Source organism: Theropithecus gelada, chromosome 6 (genome assembly GCF_003255815.1).
Source record: "Theropithecus gelada isolate Dixy chromosome 6, Tgel_1.0, whole genome shotgun sequence".
NCBI classification, from domain to species: Eukaryota; Metazoa; Chordata; class Mammalia; order Primates; family Cercopithecidae; genus Theropithecus; species Theropithecus gelada.
The window spans coordinates 31,907,474-31,927,103 of NC_037673.1; the positions used below are offsets into that span (position 1 = coordinate 31,907,474).

Below are 19,630 nucleotides of genomic sequence, written 5' to 3' on the forward strand. Positions count from 1 at the left end.
TCACGTGTGCCGTGAGGCAGCCACAGGGCTGTTCTATGCTGGCGTGGGAGGCCCAGAAAGCCAGGACAACATCCAGTCAGCACATCCCTGATTCTGTTCTTTTCAGTGGTATCTGCTAGGCCATAGGGCCCCATTGGAAGTGTTGAAAGTTGCCATCTTGGCGGCTGTACTGATCCTCAAGAGTGGCTTTTTGGAAGTAGTAGAGCAATGAGAGACTTACAAGGCCAGGGAAGATGTTTCTGAATGGGGAAGGGAAAGGTGTTCCAGAGGTCAGAGGCAGCAAACCAAAAACCGTAGAGTCCAAAATGAGGTGATTGGATGAAATAGAGATCGTTGACAAGTTCATGAACTACTGTGGTAAGCCAGTGACTTCTGAAGTTACATTTGGCCAGACAGGCTTCATTTGACTGTGGTCAGGGGATGGAGGAGATAGTTGGCACCAGGGTCTGTTCCTGGGATAGCAGAACCCCACCGAACGGTGCGGTACCCGAAGGAGTGTGGGATCCAACAGGTCTCTGTCTGCTAATAATTTCCCCAGACATTCCTATTGCTGCACATCAATGACTGCTCGACATCTGGTTTTTTTACTGTTGCATGAAGTTTCATTTCAGTTTCTGACTGTGTATTTCAGATTTTCTAAATGCCACACATTCTTTCTCCTTTGTAAGCAGCTTGAACAGGCAGGTTGCCTATTTCTAGGGGGCTGATGGCTTTGTCCATGTTGGACCTTAATGGTTCCATTGGACTTTTCATGATGGATGTTAAAAGCAGATGGCTTTTGTTTCCTATGTTGTTTCATATGTCATATGTCATATGTCATTTGTTTCATATGAAAATGGCTTTTGTTTCATATGTCTTGTGAGCCAGGCCCATATAGCTAAGGCTAAAAAGAACTACAGGGGTGAGTCTGAAGTGAGACCCCAAAGTAAATCACTTTGGAAGGTTTTGCTTTCGTTTCTCTAAATAGCTAAGGACTTGGGAGAGTCAACGGTTTTGCAGTGAGCATATGTGTGTGTCCTTGAGTGAAGCAAGCAGACAAATGGAGGATAAACCAAGGCAGAAAGGCTATCAGCAATCAGATGGCTTAGAGACATTGATTAGTTTGTTTATTTATTTATTTATTGTTTTTGGGTTTTTTTTTGTGTGGGGGGGAGGTTCACCTCCACCTTCCAGGTTCAAGCGATTCTCCTGTCTCAGCTTCCTGAGTAGCTGGGATTACAGGTGCCCAGCACCACGCCCAGCTAATTTTTTTCGTATCTTTTTTAGAGATGGGATTTCACCATGTTGGACAGGCTGGTCTTGAACTCCTGACCTCTGGTGATCTGCCCACCTCAGCCTCCCCAAAGTGCTGGGATTATAGGCGTGAGATACCACACCCGGCGTAATTTTTTTTTTAAAGAAGATTTGTATAGGGGTTGAAGCATTTCTTAAATGTATTTAGGGAATGTGCAGCCCAGCGTCTGTGGCAGTGGGTATCAAAATCATCAATTAATTTTTTGTTTTGGTTTCTCTATTAAATATCTCATTTATGTGTTTTAAGGAAGTTTGAGATTCAATTCAATATGGTGTTTTTTGTTTTTCTGTGTGCTTGTTTGTTTGGTGACGGAGTCTTGCTTTGTCACCCAGGCTGGAGTGCGGTAGCACCATCTCGGCCCACTGCAACCTCCACCTCCAAGGTTCAAGTGATTCTCCTCCCTCAGCCTCCTAAGTAGCTGGGATTACAGGAGCTTGCCATGATGCCCAGCTAATTTGTTGTATTTTTGATAGAGACGGGGTTTCACCATGTTGGCCAGGCTGGTCTTAAACTCCTGACTTCAGGTTATCCGCCTGCCTCAGCCTCCCAAAGTGCTGGGATTACAGACATGAGGCACGGTGCCTGGCCCTCAATATGGTATTTTTAACATAAATATGCTTATATGTGTATATGTAAGTAATATAGTTACCTATCAACATTTATTTACTGGGTGTTGTACTGCCACCTATTTGCACAAATATTTAATTCTAAGAACAAACCTGGAAATATTAAATTCCCAATTTAGAGGCAAGGAAACTGAGACTTTTAAGCATTAGGTGGCTTTCATAAGTTATAAATGGCAGAGCTGGGTTCCAACTAGTTGAAGTCTCCTGGCAGCAAGACCTGAGCTTTGCCTTCCTTTCATCTTTATTAATTAGTAGCTGTGCAGAAGTCAAAGGAACCCAGAAACAGTCAGTGTTTACATGCACAGTGGCATCCAGGTTTCAGGCAGAAGCAGCTTCACTTAACAGGACCCTGTTCAGGAAATTTAATCATCACTGTGCTGTGCTGCCCATAGTATAGTCATTAGCCACAGGTGGCTCTTGAAATTTAACTAGAATTCAATTCAGTTACAAATTCAGTTCCCCAGTTGCCACTAGCACATTGCAAGCATGAAATAGCCACCTGTGGCTGGTGGCTCCATATCGGATGGCTCAAATATAGAACATTTCCATGATCACAGAAAGTTCTGTTGGACAGCACTGCCAGCCAAAGACTTGGGTCCAATCGGCAGAATTATTTTCTCCTGTGATAATCTGTGATTATCTGTTGACAAGCGATGGATATCCGGCCAGACGTGACAGCTCCGTTCTCCCGTGTCAATGCCGTGTGTCTGTCAACCTCCTTCATGGTGTGCTCACTTTTTCTTCCAAGGAGGAAGTTGGCCGAATATGGAAGATGGAGCTGCTCAAAGAATCGGATGGGCTGGGAATTCAGGTTAGTGGAGGCCGAGGATCAAAGCGCTCACCTCACGCTATCGTTGTCACTCAAGTGAAGGAAGGAGGTGCCGCTCACAGGTGACTAGATAACCCTCTCCCCTCCCCCGTCCCTCCGCTTCCTGTCCTTTCCCCTCCCTCCCCGCTGGTGCAGGCCCTCTTCCACTTGTTCAAAGCCCTGGTGATTACAGTTCATAAAGATTATGCTGGAGCACAGAAGGAAACCAGGCAAGAGTGGTTCGAATTGAACACACCTCTGAGCACAGGAAATGGCTAATTGCAGAAGGTACTGCAGGATCTTCTAAAACAAGGAGAGATTGGATCTCTTTATAGTACAGTTTTAGTTTCAAGTGACTGTTACCTATCCTAACGTGCTGAGACGATATGAGGCTGCTTACTGAGGATATGCTGCTGAGTAGAACACCGCATTCCCAAGATCGTAACTCCTATAAGACTTGACTAATGACCTGGGAAAGTGATTGGTTTTCCGTTTGACCACAGAAGCCCACAGCACTGGGGCTTCACTTGTCAGGTCTATCAGGATTTCAGGCATACTTAGATATATGTATCTCTGCCATACAGATGTGGAAGGAAAATTAAGTAAATGTGAATTTTTCTCCTTACGATCTGAAAACAATTCATACCTCAAAACTTTTGTAGGTCAGGTGCAGTAGCGCACACCTGTAATCCCAACACTTTGGGAGGCCAAAGCGGGAGGATTGCTTGAACCCAGGACTTTAAGACTAGCCTGGGCAACATGGTGTGAGACCTGGTGTTTACAAAAAGTAAAAATTAAAAAATAGTGGCCAGGTGCGCCTATAATGCCAGCACTCTGGGAGGCCGAGGCAGATCACCTGAGATCAGGAGTTCGAGACCAGCCTGGCCAACAGATGAAACCCGTCTCTACTAAAATTACAAAGAAATGAGCCAGGTGTGGTGGTGTGTGCTTGTAGTCCCAGGTACTTGGGAGGCTGAGGCACAAGAATCAGTTGAACCCGGGTGGCGGAGGTTGCAGTGAGCCGAGATCGCACCACTGCACTCCAGCCTGGGCAACAGAGTGAGACTTTGTCTCAATTAAAAAATAAAATAAAATGGGCCGGGCGCGGTGGCTCACGCCTGTAATCCTAGCACGTTGGGAGGCCGAGGCGAGCGGATCACGAGGTCAGGAGATTGAGACCATCCTGGCTAACACGGTGAAACCCCGTCTCTACTAAAAAAAATACAAAAAATTAGCCAGGCGCGGTCGCGGGCGTCTGTAGTCCCAGCTACTCCGGAGGCTGAGGCGGGAGAATGGCGTGAACCCGGGAGGCAGAGCTTGCAGTGAGCCGAGATCGCGCCACTGCACTCCAGCCTGGGCGACAGAGTGAGACTCCGTCTCAAAAGTAAATAAACTAAAATAATAAAATAAACTAGCTGCTCTTGTTGGGACACTCCTTTAGTCCTAGCTACTCAGGAGGCTGAGGTGGGAGGATCATTTGAGCCTGGAAGATTGAAGCTGCATTGAGCCATCACTGTGCCAGTGTACTCCAGCCTGGGTGACAGAGCAAGAGACTTTGTCTCAAAAAAAACACTTTTTTTTTTTTTTTTTTTTTTTTTTGGAGACGGAGTCTCGCTCTCACCCAGGCTGGAGTGCAGTGGAGCGATCTCGGCTCACTGCAAGCTCCGCCTCCTGGGTTCACGCCATTCTCCTGCCTCAGCCTCCCGAGTAGCTGGGACTACAGGTGCCCTCCACCACGGGCCGGCTAATTTTTTGTATTTTTAGTAGAGACGGGATTTCACCGTGTTAGCCAGGATGGTCTCGATCTCCTGACCTCGTGATCCACCTGCCTTGGCCTCCCAAAGTGCTGGGATTACAGGCGTGAGCCACCGCGCCCGGCACACTTTTGTTTTAATCTGAACAATGATCTGAAGTAGGAAGAGGAATGGTGTTTAGCTAGAGCATGTGCAAAACAGTTTATTTTGAGTAAGAAGGATGTGGCTATCCCAAAATGTCAGGCTGACTCTTAACTGCTAGCTAATTGCTTCCACACACATAGGGTGTCTACAATTGGCAAGGCCTGGTGGGGCGTGTACGTATATTGTATGCCCACAGTATACAGTAGACGTATAAAGGGAGAGTTTCATTGATGAGCGAGGTGATCATCTTTTATAAACTAGTCTGGAACTTGGTGTTCAGCTCAGGTACCCTGATTCTAAGAGGGGTGTGGCAAACCAGACTGGTATTGGCCTGCCCAGGCTTGGGAGGGGACGCAGAAGGATGTCACATGAGGTACAGTCGAAGGAGCTGGAGATAGATAGTCTGAAGAATGGAAAACTTAAGAAGAGGACCAGGGCAAAAACCAGCAAAGTCTTTTATGCTCATCAGTTCTCTTATTACAGAAGAGGATGCTGATCACTAAAGTAGAAATAAGATTAACTGCAATTGTTAGTTGTCTGGGTGGTAGTAAGTATTGAAGGATTAAGACCCTAGGTGGTTTTTACTCCAAAGAGCATTATTGAACTTCCAAAGTGACATATGCTTTGAGGAGCTCCTGTCAGATAGACAGTTTCCCATTAATCATAGGTCTTAAGTTCTAGTCTTCCTTTAGCAAGCTGGCAAGTAGGAAATTCCTGTGCCCAGAGATAAACTTAGAACTGTTCTTGTCTATTTCCCATCTGAGCCATTTCTATTGGGTCTCGTCATTTTCCTTTCATTCTTAGCCTGGAGTTGTGTGTGTGTCTCTTTGACCCTCTGGGGTATATGATTCACAAGCGGGGCATTTTAGTTAACAGGAGATGAAACAAATGAAAGAGGGAAATAAGAAAAGGAAAAGGGATGGGGATGGTCTTTTTTTTTTTTTTTTTGAGATGCCGTCTCACTCTGTTGCCCAGGCTGGAGTGCAGTGGTGTGATCTTGGCTCACCACAACCTCTGCCTCCTGGGTTTAAGCGATTCTCCTGCCTCCGCCTCCCAAGTAGCTGGGACTACAGGCACTTGCCACCATACCCAGCTAATTTTTGTATTTTTAGTAGAGATGGAGTTTCACTATGTTGGCCAGGCTGGTCTCGAATTCCTGACCTCGTGATCCACCCACCTCAGCCTCCCAAGGGACAAGGATGGTCTTGATGGCATTCTGAATAAGTAAGCCAGGACACTGGTCTGAACCATTGTGTTCTTGATTCCTGAATCCCTCTCCTCCCGTAGGAAACAGCTCCTGAGTGGCCCACCCACACAACTCCTGAGATTCCAGCTTGTTTCTTCTTGGTTTTCCCATTCCCCATCTCCCACCATTCCAAACAACTAATGGGGCCCGTAGCATTTCTCTGCTTCAGGAATTTTTGAAGGACAGAAACAGAGAGTATCAGAGGTCTCTGGTGCCTCCTGTCTTCTGTTAAAGCCCAAATTCGTAGAAAAGACAATGGCACATGCCCTAGAGGAAGGAGACAGAAAGTGAGAGAAAAGCTGTTGAAGGAAGGAAAGGGAAGGGAAGGATGGAAGAAGAGACGTCAGTTGATTCATTGAAAGAAAGCTAGGGGACTGGAGAGAAACGGGGCTTCTGGGCGTGTCGGAGACGTGCGTGTGTTTCATGGCAGCACCCTGGGTGCTGATGTGAGCCTTTAGAACGGGGAAGTCCAATCTTTTGGCTTCCCTGGGCCACATTGGAAGAAGAAGAATTGTCTTGGGCTACACATAAACTACACTAACACAAACGGTAGCTGATGAGCTTTAAAAAAATCACGCAAAAAAAAATCATGTTTTAAGAAAGTTTACAAATTTGTGTTGGACCATGTTCAAAGTCATCCTGGGCCACATGCAGGCCACGGGTTGGCCAAGCTTGCTCTAGTGGGTGCAGTGGGATCCGAGGCTAAAGGTCTCTCTGCCTCACCAGCTTTCCTGTCCCACATTCAGCCACCTCTGGCTCCTTTGGGATCCCGGGAGATCAGACACTGGAGGCTCTGGTGGGATCCACAGGGACTGTTGATTCACCATGATTCAAGGGGCCTGCCCAGTGCTCTGGCACTGCGCCACACCAAGCCCTGACCCACCTGAGGGGAGGCAGTCCCCGTGACAGCTGAGTCTCCTGCCAGCCCAGGGAGAAGAAAGCTCAGAGTCAGCCATAATTTAATTTAAAGGAAAGAAACACCCTGTTTGTAGCCCAGGTCTGATACCTGCAGCGACAGCAGTTTAGGCAGTTTATTTGTTCTTTTCCTTTCTTGTCTTTTCTTTTCTTTCTTTTTATTCATCCTTCTGCATATGAGGCTTGGCTGGAGAGACTCAAGGATGAAAAAGGAGCTGAAGCCGGGCCTGGTGGCACACATTTGTAGTCCCAGCTACTCAGGAGGCTAAGGCAGGAGGATCACTTAAACCCAGGAATTCCAGGCTGCAGTGAGCCAGGATCGTGCCACTCCACTCCAGCCTGGATGACAGAGCAAGACTCTGTCTCAAAAACAAACACACGCACACACACAAACATACTTAAAAAAACAAAAAAGAAGAAAAAGAACAAGGTGCTGAGAGTGAGGGACTTTTCCCTCAGGGACCTGTAACTCTGTTGGGAGATAGAGACCCATGTAGTGTAGTGTGAATCACAGGTGCCCCATTGGGAGATACAGACCCATGTAGTGTAGTGTGAATCACAGGTGCCCCTGTTGGGAGATACAGTCCCATGTAGTGTAGTGTGAATCACAGGTGCCCCAGAGGACATCTGGTCAGGTTCATGTCACCTGGGAAGGGAGGAGGGCAGTGCGTTAGGAAAGGAATGCAGGTGGGCTTAGGATATCTCTGCTCTTTCTGAGCTCAGCTCAGTGACTCAGTCATCAGGGCAGGATGGCGGGGAGGATTAAGAGAAGAATGACTCAACTCTCCTCAAACCTTGGGGTCTTGGTTCCTCTATCACCATCTCCACCTGGATGGGAGTTTCACTGACATTGATGCCAGGTAGGCTGGTGACCTTAATGTGCCTATTACTGAGCCACTGCCTGAAATCATGGAGGGAACCCTCTGATGGGAATCTGGGCACCACGAATAAAGCAGTCGCATCCCCAACTGCCTCTGGCCATCACAGTGTCCTCTTTAGCCCAATCTTAACTGTCCCTCCTCACCACCCTCCCTAGCTCCAGAAAGTGGCCCTTCTCAGGCCCAGAATGTCTTGACAAGGGATTTTTTTCCCATCTCCCTTTCCTCAGGGATGGCAGGCTGTCCTTAGGAGATGAGCTGCTGGTAATCAATGGTCATTTACTGGTCGGGCTCTCCCACGAGGAAGCAGTGGCCATTCTTCGCTCCGCCACGGGAATGGTGCAGCTGGTGGTGGCCAGCAAGGTAGGTTGTGTTTGTTTTTTGGTCCTCGTAATGGTGGCAGTGGTGAGTTGGGGTTGAGCCACACCTCCCATGCCACACACACACACAAACCCACACGTGTCCACTTGTATGTTTACCTTGGGCCATTGAAAAAGCCTTGCTTCCACAGGGCAATGCTATGTGGATTCCCTTAGCTGAAGTGCAGTTAGTTATTTGGCTTTCCTTAAGAAGTTTTTGTTTTTGTTTTTGTTTTTGTTTGAGATGGAGTTTCACTCTTGTTGCCTAGTCTGGAGTGCAATGGTGTGATCGCGGCTCACCGCAACCTCTACCTCCCAGATTCAAGCAATTCTCCTGCCTCAGCCTCCCAAGTGGCTGGGATTATAGCCGCATGCCATCACACCCGGCAAATTTTGTATTTTTAGTAGAGACGGTGTTTCTCCATGTTGGTCAGGCTGGTCTCAAACTCCTGACCTCAGGTGATCCACCCACCTCAGCCTCCCAAAGCGCTGGGATTATAGGCGTGCACCACCATGCCTGGCCCTTTAAGAGTTTTTGTATGTATATGTTAGGGCAGGTGTTCCCATCCCCTGGGCTGTGGATGGGCAGTGGTCCATGGCCTGTTAGGAGTTGGGCTATGCAGCAGTAGATGAGCAGCCTGTGAGTGAGCATTACCTCCTGAGAGCTCCGCCTCCTGTCAGATCAGCAGCAGCACTGGATCCTCATAGGAGCGCAAGCCCTATTGTGAACTGCTCACGCAACGGATCTAGGTTGCACAGTCCTTATGAGAATCTAATGCATGATCATGTGAAGTGGGACAGTTTAATCCCAAAACCATCCCCCTTGCCCCTACCATCCTTGGAAAAATTGTCTTCCATGAAACTGGTCCCTGGTGCCAAAAAAGGTTGGAGACTGCAGTGTTAGGGGATGGAAAGGAAAGAAAGAAAATGGTAGATGGAAGGAAGGAGAATGTGGAGAGACTGGCAGCTCTTCCAGGAGGAGCTGGAGAGGAGACTTGGAAGCCTGGCAGCTGGAAAGGGAAGACAGGCTCAGGGGCCGCCGAGGGCAGCCCGTGGCTTCTGCTGTCACTTGTGGCCTCTGAGTGTTGGAGCTGGAGGAAGCATTGTGAATCCTGTTTGCCCAGCCAATTTACAAATGAAGACGGTGAGGCAGAGCTTCCATGGCCGCTACCGTCTTGCAGAGGCCACAATGCCATCAGCAGCGCCGGGACCCAGGCCCTAATGCCCAGCCCAGTGTCTGTCCCCTGTCTCCCTGCCACCTCTTCTCCATGGGTCCTCCACAGGTCCTGAGGCCCCAGGCAGGCCAGAGTTCCTTTTACCCCCACCCTAGAGTGCATTAATATAGTGTCCAGTTCTGGGCCCCAGCATCTCCTTCTTAAAGCACTGGCTAAAGTCTGCAGGACTTCACAACTGTGGTGAGAAAGAGGAGGCGGTGACCTCTGGTGTGTCTGAGCTGTGGGCCGATGTGCTGTTGATGAGACTAGAGCAGAGTCTGTGTGGCCGAGGAGGTGGTGAAGTGGAGCCATGAGGCTTTATTCCAATTCCAGCCAGGAAGGACGGGATGAGGCCACACCCTCTTAGCCCTGTGCAGCATGACGCTCTGGCTAATGTGGGGAATCCTTTTTCCATTATCTCTGTTGTTCTTTCAAACCTGGCATCATAGGTCTCTTTATATTTTCCCCCTTAAATTGCAAGATCGATTGCTGATTTTCAGAGTATTGAACAAATACATTAGAAGAACATTTTGGGCTATCCAAAAAATCTGCTTTCCTTTCTTTACACCTTTTACCCCAAAACCTTGACCTAGACTCTCAGACTTCCAAAGACAATCTATCTACAGAGCTCTGGTGAAGACTTGGCAGGAAGAGGGGGCATCTGAGACCCTGGAGGTAGGCGTTGAGACCACTGTCCATTCATAGGTCCTTTTCTCCCTTTCCAGAGATACCAAGGGACACCTTGGGGCCTTCTCTTGGGTCCATTGCGCTCCCTGCATGTCTTCACCCAGAGCGTCTGCCTGTGGGCTGTCTGTAGCCCCGCGCTGGAAATGGGGCAGCAGAACAAACCCGGGATTCTCTCTGTCAGCTGGTGAATTCCACAAGGAGGGAAATGCTGCAAGAGAAGGAGAAACAAGTTCCTCATTTTGCCAGATGAAGTGGGAGCCTGAAAGCATCTTTGGGTCTTATAAACACACACACACACCCCCCACACACACACACCACAGACACACAGAGGCATATGTCTGCAGAGAAAGCGTGTTTCATTTGCGCAGCCCACCTCCTCAAAATCGTGTGCTGAAGAACATGGGTTTCTGCATGAGCTTTCTACCATGTACTACTAAACCTGCATTTCTTGTGCTGACTTCCTTCTCTTGTTAGTTTTTTTGTTTTTGTTTTTGTTTTGTTTTTGTTTTTGAGATGGGGTCTCACTCCTGTTGCCCAGACTGGAGTGCAATGATATGATCTCGGCTTACTGCAACCTCTGCCTCCCAAGTTCAAGCGATTCTCCTGCCTCAGCCTCCCAAGTAGCTGGGATTACAGGTGTCCATCACCATGCCTGGCTAATTTTCGTATTTTTAGTAGAGACAGGGTTTTGCCATGTTGGCCAGGCTGGTCTTGAACTCCTGACCTCAGGTGATCCACCTGCCTTGGCCTCCCAAAGTGCTGGGATTGCAGGCATGAGCAACCACATCCAGCCTCTCCTGCTAGTTTGGAAAATGGGGAAGGGGATGGCTTTTCTCTGTCAAGCCATTGTCCACAAACACAAAACAGAAGATTAAAAAAAAGGTGGCGGGCCACTCATGGGTAAAGCAAATAATGAAGGGGCTTTGAAAACTGGTTCCTCAATGATACCTGCTCCCTGTGAGACACACCGACTTAAAGGAAGAAAGCACGCTACGTGTAGTACTAGGTGCCATGTACATGACTTAAAGGAAAAAAGCACGCTACATGTACCAGGTGCCATGTACGTGACTTAAAGGAAAAAAGCACGCTACATGTGCCAGGTGCCATGTACGTGACTTAAAGGAAGAAAGCACGCTACATGTACACAGGGTGCCAGGTGCTTTTAGTTCTTTTTATTCAGTGAATGGTATTAAGTTCCAAGTGGTTGGACTGGGCATGGTGGCTCATGCCTGTAATCCCAGCACTTTGGGAGGCTGAGGAGGATTGCTTGAGCCTAGGAGTTTAAAACCAGCCTGGGCAAAATAGTGAGACCTCTTCTCTACAAAAAATAAAAATAAAAAATTAGCCATGCATGGTTAGCACACACCTGTAGTCCATGCTACTTGGGAGGCTGAGGCAAGAAGATTGCTTGAACTTAGGAGGTCAAGGCTGCAGTGAGCCATGGCCGTGCCACTACACTCCAGCCTGGGTGACAGAGCAAGACCGTGTCTCAAAAAACAAAAGCAAACCAATCCCAGTGGTTAATTACCTTGACCTGAGGTCACAGAATTGGGTTTTAGCCTGAGTCCACCAGACTTCAGAGTTCGTGCGGTTTCTCATGCACCAAGCTGCTTTTATGCAAATAAAATATAAAGGACGCTAGAGCCAATGGTATAAGAAAAAGATAATGCATTCCTGCTAGAGGCTTTGACTTTAAGGGACACTTGCTTGCGTCCTCATGGGGCTGAGTGGCATTCCAGAGCCAAAGAATGGGTGTCTATCCAAGTTGTCAATCCATTGACCCTTGGGTATCTTCAAGCTGTGGTCCTAAAACTGACCCGGCCTCAGAGGAGTGAGGCCTTTCTCTTCTTCCGATACACTCCGTTTTACAATTAGGCAATAAACTGCTACAGCAGCTGCCTGCTGCTCCTAAACTTCATCTACACCATCCAAGGTCCTCATCCACATAGAAAAAAAAAAGATGGCAGCCTTCAGGTGCCTCTGACATGTTTCTCTTCTTTATCCAACAAGAGCAAGTCATCCACAAGCTTCCTTGCTGTCTTCACACTTGAAGAGGGAGGGGAGAGCTTTTGATTTGCTGAATATAAAGAATAACTAAAATGTCAACTATTGTTATTATGGATAATGGTCACCTTGTTGCGAAGCTTGAAGGCATTGTTTTGGAAATACAGCAGTTACTTTCTTGTGGAGAGGATGGCTCATGTTTTCACACAAATAGATTGTTTGCTTATAGGAGTAGGAGCTTAGGACGTTTTTATTGACTGAATAAACTCAGAATATACAAGTTAGTTTTGATATTCCTGGAAGCAACATACAACAGTACAGATCTCTTGCTCGCTTTTTTTGCTTTTTTCACACTTGGTTTTTATTAACAAGTAATATATATGTATTGTATCAAATATAGACAACCCCAAAAATTACAGAGAAGAAGACGATGATGAAATTCTCGTAATACTACCAATAGTACTTAGTATCCATTAACTGGAGTGTCCTTCCAGCTGGGAACATGTGTATGTGTGTGTAACATGTACATACACATTTTCTGTAAAACGGAGGCAAATACAAGGAAACATCATATACCCTGGAGGCAGTCCTGCCTGGACTTAAATCGAGCACAGCCCTTTAAAAGCTGCGTGTCCTGGCCAAGGTGTTACCTCACCTAATTCTCTGTTTTCTTCCCTGTATAGTGAGAACCAGTAACTACCTCATGAGGATGATGTTAGGAGGATTAAATGAGATATCAAGGGGGCGGGCACAGTGGCTCATGCCTGTAATCCTACCAATTTGGGAGGCCAAGGTGGGCGGATCTCTTGAGGTCAGGAGTTCGAGAGCAGCCTGGCCAACATGGTGAAACCCCGTCTGTACTAAAAACACAAAAATTAGCCAGGCATGGTGGTGTGCACCTGTAATCCCAGCTAAGATCGTGTCACTGCACTCCAGCCTGGATGACAGAGTGAGACTCTGTTTGAAAAAAAAAAGAGAGATATCAAGGGCCCTGAGCAGTGTAGCTGGTTATAGCAGGAACTGGAGAAATGTTTGCCTTATGGTTATCACATTTTATTACCTTTAGCTTATTACATACATTATTAATATCATAGTTATTACATATTACTTTAACCTGCTTTTTCACAGCATACTGTAAGAATCCACATTAGGAAGTACAATGTTTTTTTTTTTTTTTTTTTGAGACAGGGACTTGCATTTTTTGCCCAGGCTAGAATTGAGTGGTGCAGTCATAGCTCACTGCAACCTGGAACCCTGGGGTTCAAGTGATCCTTCCATCTTAGCCTTCCAAGTAACTGGGACTGCAGACATGTGCCACCCTACATGGTTACTGTTTGTTTGAGATGGATTTAAACAATTTTTTTGTAGAGGCTGTCTCTCTCTGTGTTGCTCAGGCTGATCTCAAACTCCGCCCTCAAGCAATCTGCCTACCTAGGCCTCCCAAGGTACTGGGATTACAGGAATGAGCCACTGCCGGGACCAGCACATTTTTTTGTTTGTTTCTGAGATAGTCTCGTTCTATCACCCAGGCTGGAGTGCGGTGGTACAATCTTGGCTCACTGCAACCTCCACCTCCTAGGTGCAAGCTATTCTTCTGCCTTAGCCTCCTGAGTAGCTGGGACTATAGGCACGTGCCACTGCATCTAATTTTTGTATTTTTAGTACCAGGCTGGTCTTGAACTCTTGACCTCAACTGATCCACCTGCCACAGCCTCTCAAAGAGCTGGGATTACAGGTATGAGCCACCACACCCAGCCTCAGCACCATTTTTAATGGCCACAGAGTAGTCTGTCCTGTAGCTGCTATGCCTTTACTTGTCAGTTGGGATTTAAAAAAAAACAAAAAACTCTTTTTGGTTAATCTAGCAGAAGCAGAATTGACATGACAGAAGAGGACTGAACTCACTTTTTTTTTCCCTTCCCTTAGATAAGACCTAACAATATAGTATTCACAATTACTGATCCAAAATGAATTATCTTCAGGTACTTCGAAGGTGGAACCAACATGAAACTAGCAACAAACATCACTGTCACTAGGTGCCGGCTTGCTAATATTTAGTAACATCCATTGTTTAAGATGGGTTTCATTCATTTATTTTTTTGTCCTCTTTTCTGTCAACCCTCAAGCCATGTGATTAAATATGATTAAGACTTTCTGTGTGTTTTCTTCCTTGTGGAAATGGTTGACGTGAAGGACTGAGGAGAGAACAGGTAGCTCTTTTTGCTCTCTTTCTAGAGCCATGGATTCGCTCTACAGCCCCAGCCCCCTCCCTGGTCCCTGGCCCTCCTGTGCTACAGCATTTCCCAGGAAGGCTCTGGCTCCTGTGTCTTATCCAAATGGAGTCTTATCCAAATGGAGTCTGGGCTGTGCGGTCCCTAATGCCTGTAATCCCAGCACTTTGGGAGGCTGAGATGGGAGGACTGCTTGAGGCCAGGAGTTCAAGACCAGCCTGGTCAACATAGCGAGACTACATCTGTATAAAATAATAATTATTATTAATAAATAAATGGAGTCTGATTCCATGTATTTTTGTTGACCTTTAAAAGTTGTTCAAGGACTGCCTTCATTGAAAAGACCTTATCTGACATTTTGATTCAACAGTCTAATCTCTTTTTGTTTCTTTTTTTTTTTTTTTTTTTTTGAGATGGAGTTTCGCTCTTGTTGCTCAGGCTGGAGTGTAGAGGCACAGTCTCAGCTCACTGCAACCTCCACCTTCTGGGTTCAAGGGATTCTTGTGCCTCAGTCCCCCAAGTAGCTGGGATTATAGGTGCCTGCCCATCACGCCTGGCTAATTTTTGTATTTTTAGTAGAGACAGGGTTTCACCATGTTGCCCAGGCTGGTCTTGAACTCCTGACCTCAGGTGATCCACCCACCTCGGCCTCCCAAAGTGCTAGGATTACAGGCATGAGCCACCGTGCCCAGCCAGTCGAATCTCTTTCTAATGAGCATATGCTGGGGAAATGAGCACAGGAGCAGGGAGGAGAAGATCATGGATGTGTGAGCTCTGGGCTAGGCCTGGGTACACAGCAGTGAATGGAAATGGTTTTAGGTGGGAGCAATTCTCAGACACACAGGGGGGATAGACTAGTAGACACACTGCAAGGGGATGAAAGCAGTAGTCAAAGACTTGAGAGAAGAAAGGAGGGGCAAATGGAGTGGCTCCTGAGATGACCCAGGTGGGCTTTCAGAAGGAGAGGTGCTCAAGCCTTGCCCACGTGGGCCTCAGTTGTGAAAGGAAGGGTGGTCCCAGCAGAGGGAGCTGCTGGCAGAAAAGGCAGTGGGTAAGGAGGAGTCCAAAAGGTTTGGAAGGCAGTATGGCATCAGAGTGGGTTGATGGGGAGAGTCGGGGAAGGGGGGATGAGTTTGGAGAGTGGGACAGAAGCAGCTCTATAAGATGCTGATCTAGCCAGGCTCGGTGGCTCACACCTGTAATCCCAGCACTTCAGGAAGCCAAGGCAGGCAGATCACGAGGTCAGGAGTTCGAGACCAGCCTGGCCAACATAGTGAAACCCCGTCTCTACTAAAAATACAAAAATTAGCCAGGCATGGTGGCGTGTGCCTGTAGTCTCAGTTACTTGGGAGGCTGAGGCAGGAGAATAACTTGAACCCGGGAGGTGGAGGTTGTGGTGAGCCAAGACTGTGCCACTGCACTCCAGCCTCGGCAACAGAGCGAGACTCTGTCTCAAAAAAAAAAAAAAAACAATAAAAGAAAGATGCTGACCTCTTCTTTACACAGCATCCTGAAAGCAGCCCAGGGGATGCCAGCAGAGGATGTTGGGCCAGGTGTGGTGACTCACTCCTGTAATCCCAGCACTTTGGGAAGCCAAGGCAGGAGAATGGCTTGAGCCCAGGAGTTCGAGACCAGCCTGGGTGACATAGTGAGACCTTGTCTCTACAAAAACTTTTTTTTAATTAGCCAGGCATGGTGGTGCATACCTGTAGTTCAGCTACTCAGGAGGCTGAGACAGGAGGACCACTTGAGCCCAGAGGTTTGAGGTTGCAGTGATTGCACCACTGAACTCAGCCTGGGTGACAGAACGAGATCTTGTCGATTAAAAAAGTAATAATTGTTTTATAAAGGGATCTTAAATTCAGGGAGCTTGGATTGCCCATAGAAACACTGAGCTAAAGGCTGGGTGTGGTGGCTCACACCTGTAATCCCATCACTTTGGGAGGCTGAGGCAGATAGATCACTTGAGGTCAGGAGTTCGAGACCAGCCTGGCCAACATGGTGAAACCCTGTCACTACTAAAAATACAATGCCAGGTGTGGTGGCTCATGCCTGTATTCCCACCTACTTGGGAGGCCGATGCGGGAGAATCGCTTGAACCTGGGAGGAGGAGGTTGCAGTGAGCTGAGATCACGCCATTGCACTCCAGCCTGGGCAACAGAGCAAGACTGTCTCAAAAAAAAAAAAAAGAAAACAAAAAAAACCCAGCTAAGAATCACACATTCTCTGGGGGGAAAAATGGGTTTGGGTTTAAATTGGGTCCACACCCCTGACCTTTGAGGTAACCCTGCAGACACAGAACATTTACTCCATGTGGTCTTTGGGTTGGGAGCACATATCCTGACTCTGCCAGGTTGCCTTCAAGAACTGCTTGGTTCTGGGGAGTGATTCATGGATGGGCCTTTAATTGTGTCCCCATAGGAAAACTCTGCGGAGGACCTCCTCAGGTTAACATCTAAGAGCTTGCCGGATCTGACCAGCTCGGTAGAAGACGTGTCCTCCTGGACTGATAACGAAGACCAGGAGGCAGACGGGGAGGAGGACGAAGGAACCGGCTCTTCTGTCCAGAGAGCAGTAAGTGGCTCTGTGCTCCTGGCTTTCTGTTGGAATTATGTTTTTCTTAAGTCCTGGGCGCCAGGACTAGGGAATAAATGCTTGAGATAGTATGATAGAGACCATGATGGGAAAAGACCCCAGTGCATTCTTTCTGTGTTTTTCTCAGAATCTCTGAAAATAATCTGTGAGGGCGATATTTTTCCTTTAAGGAAAAACATGAAATGGCAAACAAGATAAGCAACCTAGGAGGCCGGGCACGGTGGCTCACACCTGTAATGCCAGCACTTTGGGAGGGTGAGGCAGGTGGATCACCTGAGGTTAGGAGTTCAAGACCAGCCTGGCCAACATGATGAAACCTAGTCTCTACTAAAAATACAAAAATTAGCGGGGCATGGTGGTGCATGCCTGTAATTCCAGCTACTCAGGAGGCTGAGGCAAGAGATTCGTCTGAGCCCAGGAGGCAGAGGTTGCAGTGAGCCGAGATCTTGTCACTGCACTCAAGCCTGAGCTACAGAGCGTGACTCCATCTCAAAAAAAAAAAAAAAAAAAAAAAGAGAAAGCAACTGGATATTGAGTTCAGTGCATATATTAATTTCCAGAATGATTTATAATATATACAGTGATTTTGCTGCTATGCCTTGCTAGTGTGTTTGACAACTACTATTAGTGAATTTCAACTTGGATGGAGAGATTTCTGGTTCAAAGTGGAATGTTAAAATAACCCCAAAAGGCCAGGTGCTGTGGCTCATGCCTGTAATCCCAAAACCTTGGGAGGCCAAGGTGGGTGGACTGCTTGAGCTCAGGAGTCTGAGACCAGCCTGGCTAACATAACAACCCCATCTTTACAAAAAATACAAAAAAAAAAAAAAATTAGCCAGGTGTGGTGGGCGTGCCTATAGTCCCAGCTACTCAGGAGGCTGAGGCAAGAGGATCACTTGAGCCCGAGAGGTCAAGCCTGCAGTGAGCTATGATCATGCCACTGCTCTCCAATCTGGGCTACAGAACAAGACCCTGTCTCAAAAAATAATAATATAAGACTCCGTGGTATCTTCTTTGTGTCCCAAATCTGAAAGATGTGTCATTTTTCGTGTGAACTCTTATTAGCCCTTGTTCCCCATCTGAACAGCTGTGGGGTGGGTGGGCGCCCTCTCTCTGCCCCTTGGAGCCCCTTCCTCCTTCCCACTCCCTTGTAGGCAGCATAGGTAAGCACTGGAAAATCAGCTTTGCTTACAGTAAGGCCTTAGAAGATGAAAAACGCATCTCATTTACCACAAAGCTACATTTAAACGGGGAAAGGTTGCTCTTTGTCTTCCTTTTTGTTCGTGGAAACCTAGGGCTACCAAGCATGGTTGTGTAGGTTGTGGACTGCACAAAGGTATCACTTGTAAGGGTGTACCATTCACATCATAAACATAAGCTTTTAGATTTATTATAACCATTTTCTGAAGGATGGCAGTGTAGGGGCTCCCTGTGCTCTGTGCTGGCACGGCAGTTACCCTCTGCTCCTTGTTTTCCATGGTACAAGGAGGGAAATAATGTGGTGGTGCAACAGCAGACTTCAGCTCCAGCACGGCTCCAGCATTCCAACCTTTTGTTACTGTATATCCTTCACTAGCAGCTCTCTCGCCCAGGGGGTTCCTCATTGCTCTTGTCCCCTCCTGTTCCCACTGTCTGGAGGGCTCATCCCTGCTGGGCAGGATCTCATTGCTCAGCAGTTGTGCCTGGAGACATCTCAGCCAGCTTTCAGTGGAAAGCTAAGTCAGTCCCGGGTCTGCGGCGAGGACAGCCCTGCAGCACATCTGCACCCCCTCTGCTCAGCCTCCAAGCCACTGACGGACAGCTCTTTGTAGAGAGTTTACAAGCACACGCATTTTTAAATTTTATTTTATTTTTTAGAGATGGAGTCTTACTCTGTCACCCAGACTGTAGTGCAGTGCTGCGATCTCGGCTCACTGAAAGCTCCACCTCCCGGGTTCTAGCAATTCTCCTGCCTCAGCCTCCTGAGTAGCTGGGACTACAGACGCACACCACCGCGCTTGGCTAATTTTTTGTATTTTCATTAGTAGAAACTGGGTTTCACCGTGTTGCCCAGGCTGGTCTCGAACTCCTGAGCTCAGGCAATCCACCTGCCTCGGCCTCCCAAAGTGCTAGGATTACAGGCGTGAGCCACTGCACCTGGCCCCCAAAAATTTGTTTTTTTTTTTTTGAGACGGAGTCCCGCTCTGCCGCCCAGGCTGGAGTGCAGTGGCCGGATCTCAGCTCACTGCAAGCTCCGCCTCCCGGGTTTATGCCATTCTCCTGCCTCAGCCTCCCGAGTAGCTGGGACTACAGGCGCCCACCACCTCGCCCGGCTAGTTTTTTGTATTTTTCAGTAGAGACGGGGTTTCCCCGTGTTAGCCAGGATGGTCTCGATCTCCTGACCTTGTGATCCGCCCGTCTCGGCCTCCCAAAGTGCTGGGATTACAGGCTTGAGCCACCACGCCCGGCCAAAAATTTCTTAAGTCATACTCTTTTGCAAAACAACTGCAAGGAATTATTTAATTGGGAACTTCGTATGCTAAATACTAATATATGAAGCCCTAATAAATGACCTATCACATATATTTAAAATATTACGTGTTATATAATGTATTTTTATTTAAATTATTATTTAAGCTTACAGTTTAAATGTATTATAATTCTGATGACTACATATAATTTAAATTATTATGCATAATTTATATGCATTTTTCTGAGTATAAAAGTAATGTTTTACTATGTAAATGTTTTTAACCAAAAAAAACCAAAAAAATCCTAAAGACAGAATAAATCACCAACAATCCTATATTCAAAGATAGCCATCTATAACATTTTGCTGTGGCTTTCTAATTTTTTTCGTTAAGCACATTTGTATTTTTTTTTTTTTTTGAGACGG

General features: G+C 47.1%; 1 protein-coding gene across 1 annotated transcript in view; it reads left to right on the forward strand.

The window, feature by feature from the left end:
• PDZD2 (PDZ domain containing 2) overlaps nucleotides 1-19,630 on the forward strand; it is a 326,600-nt gene that overhangs the window by 210,262 nt on the left and 96,708 nt on the right. Inside the window, exons 4-6 of the mRNA XM_025388677.1 lie at nucleotides 2,669-2,811; nucleotides 7,896-8,028; nucleotides 16,582-16,734. Coding sequence (XP_025244462.1) covers nucleotides 2,669-2,811; nucleotides 7,896-8,028; nucleotides 16,582-16,734 — 429 coding nt within the window. The remainder of the gene's footprint in view (nucleotides 1-2,668; nucleotides 2,812-7,895; nucleotides 8,029-16,581; nucleotides 16,735-19,630) is intronic.